Source organism: Amaranthus tricolor, chromosome 5 (assembly GCF_026212465.1).
Source record: "Amaranthus tricolor cultivar Red isolate AtriRed21 chromosome 5, ASM2621246v1, whole genome shotgun sequence".
In the NCBI taxonomy this organism is placed as follows: Eukaryota; Viridiplantae; Streptophyta; class Magnoliopsida; order Caryophyllales; family Amaranthaceae; genus Amaranthus; species Amaranthus tricolor.
In genome coordinates this window covers 28109808-28128885 of record NC_080051.1, presented here as the reverse complement: position 1 = coordinate 28128885, position 19078 = coordinate 28109808, and the positions used below count along the sequence as shown (strand labels likewise).

Sequence of the window (19078 nt, the reverse complement as noted above, 5' to 3'; positions counted from 1 at the left end):
ATTATTTATTTGAATTTTAAAACAGTAATTTAAATTTGATTTCATTTCTAAATTTGTTTTGGAAAACTAATGTTATTCAATATTATATTTACAAAAACTAGACTAACGTGATTATTCGCCCTCTTTTTGTACATTATTTATCAAAGATGTAAAATCTTTTATTCTAATTAAATATCTTTTTTTTTCATATTTATCGATCATGCTTAATTTGCATTTTATTACTAATCTATAAGTTAAAACATAGTCAATAAAAATGTTGTTTAATTCGTCACATTTTAAATTTTTTTAAAAATATTAATTTTTATACTTTAGTTTTTAACATAGCAAAATAAAAGATATTTAAAATTAAATAATACATTTAAGTGTACAAAATCAAATAGACACTTAATTAGAATATGAAAGTAATAATTTACAACTGTCAATCTCATGAATGCTTCTACTTAACCAAGGATTATTAGGTAAATTTTGAAGGCAGTACCCCTTTGTTTAAATATAAAGGGAGCTCTTTATGTAGCAAATTCAAAAAGACCGGGGAATAATTCGTTATATAATTAGAACCATTATATAATCCTCATTCCTACTACCTCTTTTATTCATTGAAAATAGGATTCCTACGCATATATAACAGCTTACTCTCCCCTGCCGAACTGATCAAGGTCAGTTCGTGTACATATATATTACCAAACGTAGGATTTGATCGAACTAAGACCCGTTTTACACAGAACAACGTTCGTTTAGACATAGGATTCGATCGAATCAACAATAATAACCTGTTTTACACAGGAAGACATTCTGTTACTAGCTCATTCATCAATAATCCTTCGATATCCTTACCTACATCACTTACATGCTCTTCGAGCGCATTCCATTGCATTTCGCTGAGTAGTACCGTGTCCAATTCCTTTTCCGTTAGCTTGTTCTGATGATTGTCGAGTACGTTATGCAGCTCGTTTTTTAACATGTCCTTCAAACATCGAGGATCAATAGCTTTTCCCGGTTTCTTTACCCATGCATTCGTATCGACATACTGTTGGGAGATATCCATGATTCGGGCGTTTATATGATCAAATAACAGTCTCCGTTCAGATCGTGAGCATGACTCTGATTCACAGTATCTCTTTTCGAGATCTTCAAACACCCAAGAGCCAATTGGACAATCCGGAGAGTGCCATGTACTTATAAACAACTCACTATTAGGTTTATCTAACCCAGAGAGGGCCAAAACATCTACCAAGTACCAAAATTCCCAACATCCTCCATTACGAGGAGTGAATTCGACTGAATCCTCCACATATTCATCACTAGAAATGAGAATAGATCCTCCATCATAATCTTCAGATTCCCGTTTAAGAAGCTGAAGCTGTATTCTTAGCCCTAAAAATAAATAGCATATTCAGAATGTTTCATATCTCCAACGCCATAAAATGGCTTCCACTTAAGTGACATTTTGGGAGGCAAATGTGCGCAACCATACCCTTGTTAATAATAACTAATGACAAAGAGGTTGTTTCCGATTGGCCCTTGGTAACAAACATCATCAACAGTTGCACATAGATAAGAAGTGCAAATGATTCAATCATCATCATCGTACGCTGTGTATCCCGCCCATAGAAACTAAAGAAATATAAATTTTTTGCCTTGTGGAAATAAGAGACATATTATTATTATTATTATTATTATTATTATTATTATTATTATTATTATGGTAATCTTAATAACTATTACTAAAGTAAAACACGGCTGAAACATCGTTCTCAAAATTGTCTGTGTCAATCTCTTATTAAAAATTTTCCCTCCAAAATGCTATGATTATTGTTGAAATATAGTGACTTGAACAAGTCATTATATGGGATGAAGATTTAGGAAATGGATAATGCAGATCGCCAGGCAGAAGGTTGTGCGCGGGCCGCGGAGTTTTACGCGGGGCGCGGAGCACTGCGATTTTCGCAGGAAGTTAGTTTTGGCACGTTTTTGGCCGGTTACTCTTAGTTTTTGACGATTTCTTTTGTATTTTCTTAATCCTAATTTCTTTTTATTATGAGGTATACTATATAAAGGCCCCATGTAATTAGAATTAGAGCATAGGATGCAATGCAAAACACAAAGTGAGGAAACTAAGAGAGAAAAAGCTTGGAGAGCCATTGTTGTGGTTTCTCGTGTTCATCTTGTAATCTCCCGGTTTATAGTGAAAAGTTTATTCTCGGTGCCGGTGGATGTAGCTATCACGTTGATAGTGAACCACATTAATTTCTCAGCGTGATTTTCCTTATTGTTTGTATGAATCTTTATTGCTTTTATTATTGTTTTCGATCTTTGCTTCCGCTGTCGTACAAGCTCAGGTTTAATCCTAGGAAGAGTTTTTGAAGGAAACAATGGTAGGAGATTCTACAATAAGGATTGAGAAATTTAATGGGAAGAATAGCTTTGGGTTATGGCAGATTAAGATGAAGGCGTTATTAAAGCAGTTGTAGATTTGGCATCCGTTGATCCCAAAGAATGCGACATCTACGTCGGGATCTGGAGACGGATGGACTGATGAACAGTTAGTAGTGATGGAAGAGAAGGCTCATTCTACCATCTTACTAAGCCTTGATGATCATATCATCACGGAGGTTGCTAATCAGGAGACGGCCGCAGAATTATGGTTAAAATTGGAGTCACTATACATGACAAAATCTTTAACCAACAAATTACTACTGAAACAGCGGTTGTTTAGCCTTAGGATGCAATCAGGTGCGCCATTAAGGGATCATCTAGAAAATCTTAATTCTATTTTACTAGATTTGCGTAATTTAGAAGTTAAGATAGATGATGAGGATGCAGCGTTAATATTGCTTGTTTCTCTACCGAATGGTTATGAGAACTTTGTGGAGTCTTTTGTGATTGGCAAAGACTCGTTGATCCTAGAAGAAGTGAAGGCAACACTTTATACTAGGGAGTTGCATCAAAAGGCGACAGGTGATAATGAGAATTATGGCAGTGGGTTAGTTGTTAGGTCGGGTAGAAATTCTAGAAAGAAAAAGGGGTCTAACAATAGTAACGGTGCTAGGTCGGATACTTGTAATAGTAGAGATAGGTCTAGCAACACTAAGACCATAATATGTTATCACTGTCAGGAACCAGGACATTTTGGGTCTAAATGTCCAGAATTAAAGAATAAATCTCAGTCCACAATAGTCGAAAGTAAACAGAACAAGAGCTATGATTCGGAGGAAGATTTAGCATTGATTAGTTGTGTTGAGTCTAGTGATTTGGTTGATAGCTGGATTCTTGATTCTGGTAGTTCGTTCCATATGAGTCCTCGTCGGGATTGGTTTGATACTTATGAGTCTTGTTTTGGGGCTTCAGTTACGATTGCTAATGGTACTCCATGTGAAGTAGTAGGTATTGGTTCCATGAGACTTCGAACTAGTGATGGGAGAAGGGTTACTTTGACTAAGGTGAGGCATGTTCCTGCATTGGAGAAGAACTTGATATCGCTTGGGACCTTAGATGATTTGGGGCTCAAGGGTGAGTTTAGCAATGGGGAAGTGAGTGTCTTTAAGGGTTCGTTTTTTGATACTTAAGGGTGTCAAGGTGAAATCCCTGTATGTCTTTCAGGGTGTTACGCTACCTAGTTCTGCTGTTAGTGCTTCTACTTTTCACCAGGAGATGACGATTTATGATAGGCATGGTTATATGGGTGAAAGTAGAGGGCTGGAATTGTCCATTGGAAATCGGTCTTACATGTGTCAAGGATGCCTACCTTGAGGAAGACAAGCATTGGGTGTTTGGGTTTAAACACGGGTGTGAGCTTAGCATTGAAGCTCATGATCACTTGTATGGTAAGATGGTTAGTTGGCTACATTTGGATAGTTCGTTTTGTGGATTTGTTATGTTTTAGGTATTTTGTGGCATCATACCTATGGGATAACACCATTGCAGAACGGTGTTACAGGAATAGCAAATTGGACCTTGTTAGGGAGAGTCTTATGCATGCTCTCTGGTACTTGGTTGTTGAGTAGATACTGAATTAGTTTATTCGATCGGGGTTTACACATGGGATTAGAGGTGACTAGTATGTGTGTGGTTTGGCTCAGTAGGGTATCGTGTTATCTCATATTTGGAGTCTTGTTAGGGCTTTGGTGTGTTGTTGTGTATTTTGCAGCAGCTGGTTATGGTGATAGTGGTACTGAGTTTAAGGTGGAGTATGAGGTTAACTCCTCATCCATTGCTGTTCGACCCCAGATTGATGGTGTTGATGCTACCTCAGGTATCTCTCTGACTGTGATTTCTGGTGCTATCTCTATCTCTGTGGATAGTTTAAAGGAGTCAGTACAGAGAACATTCCACCAATCTAAAGGTTTTCAAGAAAAGCCTATATGTTTATCGAGAAGTCTAATAGGTTGCCTGTAGTGAGTGTTGTTTTGGTTGCTATAAATGTGGTAGGTTATGCATTGAACCTTGTGGGATCGGCAAGGTTGGTAGCCATTTTTGTGGAGTCACTTGGACCTCCAACTTATGAGCACGTAGTAGAGTATAGTGAGCGGGCGCAATGGCTTGCTATGACTTTACCTATGAGCAGAGTGTGGGAACTGTTATATAGACTGGTAGTGTTACTTAGCTCAATTACATCACCTCATTTTGAGGCTAAGTCGGTCTACATGTCTAGAGTTATGGTTCGGTGTTTGAAGTATGCTGTGATGTGTACTTGTTTTGCGCATGCCAGAAGTGTCATTTGCAGGTTTGTGACCCAACCTGGGTGGGAGCACTGGCAGGTACAGATTTGTTCTTTCTACGATTTGCTTGGATCAGCTGTTGTGTTTCTTATGTACGGGAATGATGTTAAGTGTTGTGTTACATCAATTGAACCTTGGGTTGTGTTCGCTGAGTTTGATTGTGTTATGATCTCAGTAATGGTTCTTTGTGATCAACCTTGGTTAGCTTTTGTGTACTATAATTGTTTGTTTAGCGATCAAGTACTTGATGTTCGGGAAAATCATGGTATGGTCAGATTTTATTCGGAATGCACGTACATGAAGATAGAGGTAAAGAAGGTAGGATGGTCTGACAGTCCTAGTAGATTCTTTACTATGCTGGATTCATTAGCATAGGCCCTTAGGGGCGGTGTGAGGGAGCTCATTGGTGGAGGTGTGCACAACCTCAAGGTGGAGCTTGCCTCATGGACTCGTGATGCATATGGAGCATTATGAGTGAACTTGTGATGCTAGTTGAGCGTTATGAGTTATTATACTTGGAAACGAGTATGTGATGGGTCTTAGTTGAAGGCTTATCGGGATGGGTCTTGGTTGCAGACTTGTCGGGATGTATGGCTTATGCTTGAGCTTTGCATCGGGTTTGGCTTGAGAATGATTTCGCTTCACTATGGTTTGATGAGGAAGTGGTTGACTACGTGTTCTCGTCAAGGTGGAGATACAATTATGTCATAATCATTTTTTGTATCTTTATTAAATATCCTTTAATAACTATTTTAAATGAATTTACTACAATCCATATTGATAATTCTTTGGAGTTGAGAAAAGTTTGACAACTAATGCACAAATATTTGAAATGATCATTCATCACCTAGATTATAACAATAGCTTATTATCTATTTCAAGAAATTAAAATGCTACCACGTAACTTTTATCATTTATACTTTTGTCTTATAAGCTATTATATTTTCATTTCACCAAAAACAAATATTTTGGGATTTTTATTTTTTGACCTTAATATTTTGAAATTTTAACTACAATGTAGTGAATCAATATTTTTTATAGTGGCTACAGTTACTATAGTGGTATAGCCACTCTAGTTTGAGTAAAAGTTTTATTTTTAATTAGGATACCAAGAAGATCAGCACACAATAGAAAGTAACTATCCAATGAATACTAGCAGCATGCAATAATCATGTAGCACAAGGACAACAAAATTACATAATTTGTTCGCCCTGTCAACCATGAGAAATGGAAAAAACAAATGACTTGTTGCATGGTAAACCATTTATGGTTTTATCAAAACTACATGGTGAGATACATTTGATACATAGAATCAGAATGTACTAAATCTCCACAGAACCAAAACAAACTCATTTCAATTTTATTTACATTATCGCGAGTGTGTTCTCAAAATGGATCCATACATTTATTCAGTAAACTGGTTTGGTGAATCAAATATATTTGGGTTAGAAATGTTTACAGTCTTCACTGAACTTTTGTCGATTTGGGGGTGACCTAGTTTTTGTTCGTTTCAATTTCCAGGCGTAAATCCTTTTTGAAAATTTTTCATGGGTTTTCAAGAGCCTGAGGCTTTTGAGTTGGGTCAGCTTTCAGCTTTTTACCACTAATTGCAAAGTACCCTTTCAGAAAACCGTCTATGAATCTAAGAAAGAGCATACTACAAATCAAAAGCAGCCTCGTCATCCCTCTCAAAACCTCACTCATCGTGAATAAATGAACGACAATTTATTGGCATTGTTTTTTAGCACAAATCTTGCAATATGACACATCACGTCAAGAGGCACTGTTATGTCCAAAAATAAAAACGGCATGAGAATTATCATTAGCCACTAAAGATAGATTCTTACCATGAAGATCAGCACTGACTCTTTCGAAACACTCTGAACCAGATGATAGATCTTCAACAAAAGGAGCTTCCAAAACCGAAGCTGGGCTAGGTTGTTCAGACTCCTTGCTGCTTGTGGAAGGTTCAAGATGAGCTACATTACATTGTGAGCAAGAAGAGCCTTCTACCTGAAAGATCAAACAAAAGAACCATATCAAGGAGTTTGCAAATAAAGGAAAATAAATTTAAAAATTACTATAAAAGAAATATTATCATAATGCAAGGTTTCCCAATTGATTTTTGTATTAAATCTCAATCTTTGCAGACAGAGCCTCAAACAAGAAAATTTTCATGCCAACTATAAAAGATTATATTGTATACTTTGTCTTTACTGTCACATACTCACACGATTCCCTGGGATTGCAATAACATGCCACATCTTTAAACTAAGAGAAAACATCTTGTTCATACTCACATGATTGAAACTGGCCACACCTTTAGTGTTCTAGAATAAATAGCTTCCACCTATGTTACTCAAACTCTTCATTTTGCTTCACGTACCCATATCCGATCCTTGATCCTTGAATATTGGTAGGGCACTTGGACCCTTCATTTTAGGCGTAAAATTGAATATTTAGATGTATCCCACACTTGGACACGTACCGGTATCCAACATCAATACCTGAGTCCAAGTAACATAGGCTTCTACTATATCATCTGAAAGTCAAAGAGCAGTAATTATGCTCGATTCGCACAAACGAGTGAACCAAGACTTAATAGTCAAGGCATAGCATCCAAACTTGTGGTTGTCAATGAAGGCAGAAAGAATATCTGACTAGTTAGGTGAACTAGACTAAAATACCATCCGAACAAAAAAAAAAAAAAAAAGATATAGGTGTACAGTTGGTTAGGGTGAGTATGCTAGTGTCACGTTGTGTCATTATTAGGCAGTCAGCTCCCATGCTAACAATGAAAACAGAAAGCTAATGCAGCGTATCAAAAAAATTTTGGTGCACACAAGTAGGATTTACAGGAGAGTTAAGGTATCATAAGTAGGTAGGAATTAAGACAAGTACGATACAGTAATTCAATCACATGAAATTTTAGGATATGTTTGTATCAAGAAAGAGATAAAAAGGCAGTATATTAATAGTATAATATAGATAGTATTTAAAAGCCTCATGCAGAGACATCAACGTTCTATTTTAGGATACGCTTTCTAATATATTTTATTCAAATGAAGATCAATATTCAAAAGAATCAATTAATGTACAAGTTATATTCTAATCAATTCTGCAGCTAATATGTTACATTGGGACTTCGGGAGTATAAGTTTAAAAGAAAAAATTTCAACTTTGTTAGCCAATCTTAGAACTCATTTTCAATAAGTTTCTTCCCTCCCACTACTACTTTTTTTCCTTGTATACCCTCTGTTTTTTCTGTCTACTTCTTGATTTTTTTTTTTCATTTTTGCACATATTTATTCGCAGAATACCCTACTTTTCTTAGCTTACTACCAACATCGAATCTCCATCACCCAATTACGATATTTTTGTTTGTAACAATCACAACCTCTCTTCTCATCTCTACCTCATGTGGACTTTTACATGTACATGGTATTATTTTTCTCTTGGTTTTATAAGTCAGAGACACACTAATACACAATACAAGAAAAAAACAAATAGAAATACAACAATGCATTTCCTCAACGCCATTAATTAGCTCCCACACAAGGAAAAGAAATAAAGATCGTTCAATTTAATTCCATCTCTCAAATGTTGAGTAGATAAATTGAGATGTGGAACTCACATATAGAAGAAACTTTGTTAGCATATAATAACAAAGTGTCAAACACTCCAGAACACCTTATAGGCCACCAGCGCTGAAGATCTAAGAAATACTTCTCCAGGTCCATATAATCGATATGGAAAGATTCAAAGTTTACCATAAAATACTTTTCATTTCTTGTACGGACCACATTATTTTACAGAGGCAAATATTAAATAATTAAAATTTCGATAACCTAAAACATTAATATCAGACCTGTGGCAAAGGTGGCATGTCAAGTGAAGAAGAACCATCTTGTGATAGAGGAACATTTCCGTCAAGAGGTAGACATGTATCAGGCCTACAAGATGGTGTCTCCAGAATCACAGTTTTTACTTCTGGTGAATCTTTCCCGTCAGAGGTAATCTTCATTACGTTATCACTCGATTGCATCTCATATGCATCATCAACCAAATTTACCAAATTTACAAGACTAGACTGAGATTTCTCATCACTAGGCTTCCTAAATTCCAAAAAGGATCTATCTTTTCTTCTAGCTTCCCTCCTAACTGCCTTATTTCTACCATGACTAACAATTTCTTTTCGAATCAAAAACCTTTCTGCAGCAAGTGCTTCACAATTTGTGCTGGATCTAGGACTTCCAAGGCGATTAACAGAAGTTGGAAGGGATTTAGACCTAGACAGGTTTTGAAGAGATCCATCTTTCCAGCCATCCCTACTACTGATACCCAAAGGAGTATTCAGTTCTGTGGTTCCATCACTCCTCCCACACCTATAAAAACACTCATCCCTGCCATATGTAATTTCAGGGCTCTGTGGCCTTATATCCACATCTGGGATGGCAAGCATATCAGCTAATGTGCTGCTTTTACTCGATTCGCCAAGCCCTTGGAATCTGTGAGTTGATTTCCATCTCTCAGAGAGCCTTTTCTTGGCCTCCGTAGTGACAGAAGACTCCATGTAATGTACTGATGAAGATTTTCTACGTACAGTCCTATTAGATGACGTAAAGGAACTCACAAAAGTCATCTCTGATTCATCTGACGAATCATTTTCTGATGTATCGTATGAACTCTCATCGGCAGAATATCCTTTATATCCAGATGAAAGAAAATTAAAGGAATCTATGCCTAATTTATTTTTCATTTGACGGGTGACTCCCCTGGCTAGCTCTTTTGCTTCCTCAGATTTTCTTCCATGATTGTCATGATAAAACACAGAGTCGGATTTTGGATCACAAGTAGTATTAGCCAATGCAGATTTAGAAACGTTGCGTGTTTTACCAAGATTTGGCTTCAAAAGTACAATCTTTGTGGGGACTAAAGAAGCATCCACATTTAATTCATCACAAAAACTCAATTTCTGCAAATCTGCGGCATGTTTATCATACGTCCTATTGTAACAGCTACTATGACGCTTATAAGAATGGCTAATGTCAATCTTTTGAGAAACTTCACCTGCCTGACATTCTATGACATCGATATTAGATTTAACAGAATTCTTGGAGTCTGCTCCCTGCATTGCACCATGATAAGACTCAGAAGCATTATGCAGAGTACGAATATGCTTCAAAAACAACGTATCAGGCTCCCGAAGATATCTCACCAAAAGATGTTTGTTAGAATTGAGCCCTTCCGGTGCATCATCAAATTCCTTTGAATGATGACTTCGATCATCTGTAGAAAGGCATTTGGCATCCATGAATTTCTGCCTTATGAAAGCAATTTCGTCTTCAGATAAGTTTTGATCTGACAGTGCTCGAGATGTAGTACTTCTGGTTGCCATATATGATCCATCCTTAACTTCAAAGACATCTTTAAACTGCTGTGGTGCCCTAGCATTCTTCCTATGCCGGCTATCAAGAGGCTTGCTATATTTAGAAACCCCAGCAGAATTAGAACCTCTTTGGTTATTGTCAGAAAGTCTCTTTTGTTTTTTGTTGATATTATGTGAGGCAGGCAACCCATCCAAACCCATCAATCGAGCAATAAGACTCAGAGATCGTCTACCAGATTCAGTTTCCTTAGACATCTCATCCGCCAATATTTTCGTCAGTGGGATCCCACTACCTCTTCCCAAGTCAAAAGAATGCTATAACAGACATGTACATGATTAGAAACAAAACCCCACAAACAAAAATCAGCTGTATTTAAACATGGTACATAAAAACTAAAAAGGCAACTCACATCAAACACCCAAAAAACACAAGCACAAAATAAGACTCAAGCCCAAAAATTACCTGTTTCTCCTCCAATGTTTTGATACTAGAACGAGAAACTAACTTAGGAGCTTAATTGTGTTTTGCAACCAGCTGGTTTCCTGGAATAAAACCCAAAAGTGGAGGTGAAACAACCTTCAAAGTTCAAACAATGGTGTGTAAATGGGTTCTCATATCTTATGGTTGCTAAAACTACTATGATATGTACAAGCATGAAGAGAGAATCAAATAGCATAGATATGTATCCATTTATTAAAGGAATGATTAAAATTAGGTACTGTAACTACAACCCAAAATCAAGGACAAAAAAACAAAAGGCAGGCACTAAAAGGACAAAAAGATGCAAGGCCCATCATTAAAAGTGTGAAAAACAAGCAATTCCAGAATGCATCATCATCATAACCTACAACTACATACACATTGTCAAATTAACAACCAAAATCATAGCTTTACCCACTAAAACAACAAAAAAAAATTAAAAAAAATTAGAGTAAGCCCCACAAATTACGCCATTCCCAATTTTGGGCGCATTAGGGTAATCCAATTTTCTGAGCTCAAAATAAAGACAGGACATGCTAAGATGTAACATCTACTACTCGATTGTTAACTTTAAAGTTCGTAATTACATACCTTTTGGGTAAATTTGGGTAATTTGATTTTCCGAACTTTGATCAACAATGGTAGTAATGGAAACCCTAGAATGATTTGTTCTTCGGCGAAATCTTTCCATTTTCAATCATATTCATTTGAACAAGTTTTAGTTAAAGAATCTGCTACATGGAAAAGGGTTACTGCTTACAAGTGGAGTAATAAAGCAGAAGAAATTGGTATTGGAAAAGGAAACCTTGACTTAGCAGATGTTTTAAATTCAAAATGAGGTTATGACAAAAATAGGAAACGACATATACTAGAATCTACATACTAGATCCTAAAGCTACAAATAAAATGTCTCTCGTCCCATTTAATAAATATTCACGAAAATTAAAAAAAAAATTGAAATAATAAATATATTATTTTATTCAATAAAAAATTTAATTGAGGAAAAATAAGGATCATAAATATTAAAATATATTATAAAAAAGTTATTTCAAAAAAATATATAGATAACAACTAATAAAAAAAAATTTTATAGTTATTGGATACATGTGAAAGAGAATATTAAAATGTAAAATAAAAGTAGTGCAAGATATGTGAAAACCACAAATATTATTAAAATATTAAAATGGTGATAAACAAAGGTACTTTATTCAATATTTGTGATATAATTAGACATATTTTGTTTGAGAACAACAAATAAAACACCTTAAAATGACAAAATGAACTTTTTAAGTAACGGAAGAAGTATTTTTACACTATATTCAATTTTTTTTAATATAAAATTTTCTTAATTTTAAAAATACTGTTAATAAAATTATGTTAAAACAAATTAAATAGATATATCTCTATTGAGTTGTAATTAGAGTAATTTATTAATTATTAATATTATTAAAAAAAACAAATGAAACAAAACTAATACTGAAGGTAGAGATAGAGATAGTAATTGATTAATAAAGGTAAGACAAAAATAAAAAACAGTACAGCACCAGTAAAAAGGGGTAAAAAATGTTTGCAAAATAAAAATAAATAAATAAAAGTCTATTTGTTTTCATAATATATGTTTAATTTTTAATTTTTAAAAATACTCCTTCCAATTCAATTTAGTTGTCCCACTTGGTTTGGACAAAAATATTAAGAAAATGAGGTTAACATTTAAAATAGTAAACTTCTATATCGGGTGTTTTTAATAATAAGAATTGGAGGGGACTACCTATAAATATAGGTCTTAAAATAAAAATAGAACAAGTAAAGTGAACTTATCCAATAAAAAAAATGAGACAAGTAAAAAAATTTTGAGGGAGTATTAAACAAAAAAATGGAAAATTTGATGCCAATCAGGGACCACCTCTTGCATTTATCGTTTCCTTTGTATTAGTTTTTTGTTTTCTTTTGTAGTGATTCTACTTTTTATAGACCTTAAATTATCTTGAACGTGTAATCATGTCTCTTATCTTCCTCGAGCCGGGGGACTCCTTTGGCCGCGCTCTCCTTTATGGGTATGAGTTGCCGTAGTCTTTCCTTCCTCAGACCCTGGTCTTAGTTTTTCTATGAGCGGAATACTGGGTGGAATGATGATGATGACGACGACAACAACGACGACAAGTTGTTTCAAAAATGATAATGGTTTTTAATAGGAAAAACTACCTAAAATATCTTTTTATGATTTTCCTACAATAATCCTACTTATCGATTAATTATGAATAATTATAACTTTAAAGGATATTTTATTAGAGTAAATATAGTAATCCGATGACTTGTAATAGCAAGCCTTATTTAAAAAAAAAATAAGACAAATTAAAGTAAAATATCAGATAAAAAATATTTAAAAATTTTCTGATTTTTTTAGTTATTCAAAATTTTTTTCGTGAATTTTTCAATTTTTTTAAAAATTTTACATTAATTTTCTATTGATTGTTTTTGGTGAAATACTAACTATAGCAGGTCATGGGATTATCAAGTTTACTCTAGGCAAATACTCCAAAAGTTTTGATTATTCATAGTTAATAAATAAATAAAATTATTGTAAGAAAATCATGAAAAAGTTAGATTATTCTAAGTATTTTTTTCTTTTTAATAATTGAATTTTTAGGTAAAATTAAATAGAATTAAAGTTTTTGAATAAAAATCACAAACAAAATCAATTCAAACAAACAAGAAAGAAAAGTATGATTTTGACTTTTCATAATTTGATTTAAAATTTTCAAAAGTAAAATATCATGATTTGGATTATTCAGAAGCACTTATTGAAGGAAGTTAATATATTCTTGCTGCCGATGCTATTTTTCCCAGATATAGAATTAATTCAAGTCCTTTAGCTAGCTCATTATCTTCAAAGTACAAATGTTAAAACCATTAATATTTAAAAGGAGATGTCGTCAAAAATAAATCAATTTTTACTTGATCAGCTAAAAATAAAATTCAACTATTATTTATAATAAATAAATTTAACTATTAAGTATTTGTTAAAAATAAAATTCACTTATTATTTATAATCATCTTCAAATCTTCTTTGTACGTTAAGAATTTAAAATAAACAATAGTTGATTTATTTTCAGCAAATATATTGAATAGGTGAGTTTATTCAAAAATAAACAATAGTTTAGTCTATTTTCACTGAACCAAACAAAAATTAATTTATTTTTGACAATTTTCCCTATTTAAAATTCACAAGTCATGAAAAAATTAAAAAGAAAAACAAAAAAAAGATGTTAAATTGCATAAATAGCATTAACAGCAGAATCTTCAGAAAGTACATCAATGTCAAGGAAAGCTTTTTGTTTCCTTAGCTTTTCTTTCTTCCTAACTTTTCTAATTCTACTATACTTCACAACATAATAAGTCATTGTTCCAAGAACACCAGCCATAATCCCAGCTCCTAAAACTGTTACAAAAATGGCTGCCCACCTGTGATGTCTTCCTACAACTATATATGATGAAGAAATAAATGAAATTGTAGTGCAAACTGAAGCTAACCACATCAACTTATTGATCACCTCAACCACTTTCCTTTCCGATTTCGTCTCGCCTCGAACAATCGTTATTTGAACTACGACAACAGATAAGGACGTAAAAAGAGCAACCGCGTTAAACAGGAAGAAGACTTTGAACGAGGTTGTGGTTGCGACTACAGCTTCTCCGGTGTTGTAGTCTCCACCGGGGACGGTGAAAATGGCGGCGAATGCGACAGTTGCGAAAAGGACTGCTACGATTGTTACTGAGTTTGTGGCGTTGTTAATTCCTTCTCGATGAAGTCGTTTCAGTTCTTTAGCGATTCCCGATACGTTTTGGTTGGTTCTTCGAGTTTGTTCGAGTTGACAGTGGACGTTCTTTTGAATTTCGGTTACAGTTTTTCGAAGCTCGTCTCTTGGTTGGTTTAGATTGTTGGCTTTAAGGCCTCCGTATCGTGTTAAACATTCTTTTATCTCTGCAGTTTCTTCGGATAAAGGGAGAGCATCTGCTATATCTAATGGAGTTTTCCCGTCTCTTGTCAATGCATTCACATTGGTTTCAGGAAGGGCAAGGAGTTCATTCACTATCTGTACATGGAGCAAAAGGAATGATTCAATATGGATTTCTCAGCTAAGACATTATTTTAAGCTTAGCTTGTGCAATTTTGCAGGCAAAGGCAAATTGATTGAATGATTCAATTAAATAACATAGCTAATCACATACATAGCAAGATCTCAAACATCTATAGGTTTAAGCAAGCCCGAAAGCTAGAGAGTGTTAGGTAACTACTTTTTGGTCGGTCAAGCAGCCAAAATCTTGTTTGATAGATAACTTTCATTCAGGTCATCAGCTTAATTTTCGGGTTAGATGTTTCAAGTTGGTTCAAAACCGGATTTGTGTCCGTAACATACATAATTCGAATTTTGATGTAGGGGTCAAATCGAGTTCAGTTATAAGTTTGGGTAAAAATCGAGCCATCGGGTCTGTTTAGAACACCTCTAGTCAAAATGAAAGCAATTTTGAACGGCTTTTTTCATTAGCTTTTGATTTGATGCTCACTTTTTCGCAGCAATGCTACCAACTGGTCAACTAAACAAACTTAAAGAAAATAGTTAACAACCAATTCTCGGGCATCCCCTTAATATTTTTCCTAAATCGAGAAACCTTTTGACTCTTCTACTAACAATCCGAGATATCTACTAATAGCTGATAATTCAGTTTCAGTTGGAAAAACAAGCCACAATAGGAAATTAAACTATCTCTACTAGAACTGCCATATAAGTTCACACCCATTTGAACAAGAGAATTTTAGATCAATATCCATATACTAATCAACCTGTGCTTTTCTCACAAATCCCTTATATCTAACCACAATTTGTTAGGTGGAATTAAAACTCTTGTACAAAATGACAATTTCCAACTATGGTAAGGAATCTGAATAGATGAATAGTTACCTCGACTCGCTTTTTTCTCGTTGCTATATGTAATGCTGTGTTCCCGAACTTGTCTGGAAGCATGATAATGGCTGGATCTGCTCGCAGTAGCAACCGAACCACTTCAACACATTGACCTTTAACAGCCATATGAAGAGCAGTTTGGCCTTTTTTATCTGTTCTTCTAGCAAGTTGATGATCCTTTTTTAGTAATGCTTTTACGACATCTACATGTCCCTGACGAGCCGAAAAATGTAGGGCATTCTTCCCATTTGATTTAGGCATCTCAAGTAAGTTAGAGTTTTGTGACAATAACACATTGACTACTTCTACATGGCCTCTTACAGCTGCAGATATTAGAGGAGTTGTATTGGATTGGCCTAGCGTTTTGCTTAGTTCAGGATCATGGTCTAATAAAACCTGCACAATAGCTGTACATAGGAGTTAATATAAGATATACAAAGACACAAAGAAATTTGGGTTGCCCAACTCTATCAAAAAAGTTGCCCACAACTACCATAAAAGATGTTCAATGATGACATCAAGACACTTTTTTGAATATTGATGCTTTTAGATCAATTATACTTTTGTTGTTGAACTGTTTGATAAATGACATTTTGGCCACTTGATAAGTTGGTTTCTAGCTTTTTGATTGGTCGAGCAGTCAAAAAACTTAGTTGGTAAATTACTTTAAAGTCGGCTGAAAAGGCCGACTTTTGAGCCAAAAGGAAAGTACATGTTTCCATAGGTTTTCAGCTTGTTAATTCACTTTTTTACCTAACTAACTACAACTTATTTTACCAAACATCTTCATTAACATTTAACTCATACAATTAACTTATAAAAGTGATGAAGCGATAAAACAATTCATATTAGTAAATAGTCAAACTAGCCAACAACCCACGACCTTTGATACAAAAATATTTTGTCTCCATATAATATGATTATCTAGGAAAAATTAAAAACTCATCTTAACAAAACTACTCTAAAAATCACTTGGGTAGTCATTAAGATAAAAACTACCCAAAAAGAGAGTCAAAAAAGTTATGAAAATCATGTAACACCTATCTCAAAGAAAAAGCATAGTCAAAACTCAAAAGAACATTTATGTTGTAACTTGTAATGTTGTCAATAACCCCTATATCCATTGATATTTGATAATTACTCTTACATTGGATTTGCTAATATAGACATTTCCATTAATTAGGTGAAGAATCATATCATTAATTGCATTTTTTATTTGAACCTCTAAATTTACTGCATTAAAGTCAAATGCTTCTCATTTTAATCACAATATAGCATATTCAAAGGGATAAAAGATAAGAACAAATAAGATTCTAGTAGTCAATGCCTTTTTTTCTCCACTGTCACAAGGGTTAGATGTTCACCCCTACAAAAAAATCAATTTATTTTTATTTATCTGTAGTGATTCTCCTGCCTACCACGGGGACGAAGGAGATATATCTTAATATACATCACTTAGACTCATAGTGCGAAAATTCCATTTCCGTCATGGTTATGATAAATGATAATGGTCGATACGGATGATTTTGCGGTCAATGCAACCTATATTTTGATTGGATAAACTTAAAAAATACTATATGGTCGCCATTGGATGATGTGGCCTTGTGTTTTTACACTATGCTTTGGAGGTCAAAATGGAGTCATACCTTGATGACCTTGGCTAGCAGCAACATGCAAAGCAGTAAACCCAATTTGATTCCTAGCAGAAACACCCTCAGATGTAGTATGAGGCAAAAGCGCCTTAACAACCTCAAGATGACCCTTCTCAGCAGCGATAAACAATGGAGTCTCACCAAGCTCATTAACTTCATTAACAATGGCGGATCTAATCGCAAACAAATCCAAATCAAACTCAACCTCAGTACTTGATGTCCCCATTATCTGGGCATCAATCTCCGCCAAAACATTAGTCACCGCCTCAACATCCCCTTTCTGGGCAGCTAAATGAAGTTCTGTATCCTTATGCTTACCCGTAACTTGCTTCACATACATTCTTTTCTGATCGATCCGTTTCCCCGAACTCGACACAGAAAACGATTTCCCAGATCCGGAAACCGCTAATGATTTGCCGGAACCCGACATAGCTAAAGCTTTACCCGTATTCGACATAATCATCGATGGAGAATTCCCACCGTCTGTATCATAAGATCTATTGATGAATGAATATGAACCCAAAGATTTAGCAGATTCAGACGATCTTAATTTCTTTCCAGAGGTTGGGCTAGAAATCAACAATGTCTTACCCGAATTAGACATGATAAAAGTCCGACAAAATGGGGAAGATGATGATGGTTGTATAATATCTCCCCTTTCAAGATCATCAAAAGAATTTGATCGATTCATGAGATTATTTCCTTGGGCCATATTTATTGATGGAACGACTACAATATGTAGATTTCCATTAAACTATTTTAATGGCGGAACCCAGCCGTTAGTAACCCACGGTTTTTCCGACCCGCTACGGGGATGGGTGAGGTTTTGAGATTCTTGCCTGAAATTAATGGTGGTTTTTGAGGAAATGGTGTATGATTTGGTGTGTTCGTGTTGGGAAATGCCATGTCAATCGGGAAGATTATCATAATGGTGATAATCTTAACAATTTTTTCATTTCATTTTTTACAACTTCATTAACCTATCCTCTACTTTTGTTCCTCTTCACCACGTTTTATGCCGATTACATAGCGTTTATATAATAATAATAATAATAATAATAATAATAATAAAATAATAATAAAATTACCTAATATAGTATTTGGGAACAAATATTTAATTTCAAATTATAGATTTCAATTACGAAATTATAAATAAAGAATTTAAGAATGACAATGTTTGAGGAGTTATTTTTAAATTTTCAACTTTAACTACTTTAAAACAATAGTGACATTTGATCTAAATTTAAATTAAAAAATTTTTGATTTGTCAAACAATTAATTTAAGCTAATTTCAAATTTTTAAATTAAATCCTCGTTCTCAAACATAGTATACAATAATTCAACCCTTTTCATAATTTTCAGACCATAAAACTTTAAGGACTATTGCCTAGAGCAAATTTGAGTAATCCAACGACATATTATAATAGATAATTCATCAAAAGGTACACTAAAAAATAATATAAAACTTTAAAAAATTTTAAAAATTTACATAAAAAATCATAAATTTTTTCAATTTTTTTTAATTTATTATGACGATTTATTTTAATCTATCTTTTTTTAAAAAATAAACTTGTTATAGCAAGTCATCAGGTTATTGGGTTCACCTTCCAAAGTTTGAATTATTCATGATTAATCAATAGTTGAAATTATTGTTGGAAAATCATAAAAAGATTGAATTATTCTAGATAATTGTTCGGTTTACGTGTCGGAAAACAGGCGAATAGGTATTTATTTCGACCGGATTTTCAAAAGAGTTATCTCATAAGTGTAATTGCGACGTCCGTTTTTTGAAAAATTATCGTGATAGGTGCTAAAAATGACGTTAAATATCTTTTTCGGTTTGCGTGTCGGAAAATAGACGAACAAGTATTTGT

General features: G+C 34.2%; 2 protein-coding genes across 3 annotated transcripts; both read right to left on the bottom strand.

The window, feature by feature from the left end:
- Positions 1–521: 521 nt before the first annotated feature.
- On the bottom strand, positions 522–11440 carry LOC130813395 (uncharacterized). Of its 2 annotated transcripts, XM_057679226.1 has the most exons (6): positions 11180–11440; positions 10571–10650; positions 9937–10422; positions 8587–9846; positions 6566–6731; positions 522–1374 (listed from the first exon to the last, which is right to left on the bottom strand). In XM_057679226.1, the coding sequence occupies exons 3-6, from the start codon at positions 10360–10362 to the stop codon at positions 776–778; spliced, it is 2451 nt and encodes an 816-aa protein (XP_057535209.1). In that variant the 5' UTR covers positions 10363–10422; positions 10571–10650; positions 11180–11440; the 3' UTR covers positions 522–775. The 2 variants fall into 2 exon arrangements, with proteins under 2 accessions (XP_057535209.1, XP_057535208.1); XM_057679225.1 differs by having other exon boundaries at positions 8587–10422; positions 11180–11439.
- A 2410-nt stretch (positions 11441–13850) lies between these two features.
- On the bottom strand, positions 13851–18209 carry LOC130813321 (ankyrin repeat-containing protein ITN1-like). Its single transcript, XM_057679132.1, has 3 exons — positions 17199–18209; positions 15550–15959; positions 13851–14682 (listed from the first exon to the last, which is right to left on the bottom strand). The coding sequence occupies exons 1-3, from the start codon at positions 17914–17916 to the stop codon at positions 13855–13857; spliced, it is 1956 nt and encodes a 651-aa protein (XP_057535115.1). The 5' UTR covers positions 17917–18209; the 3' UTR covers positions 13851–13854.
- Between the last annotated feature and the right edge of the window lie 869 nt (positions 18210–19078).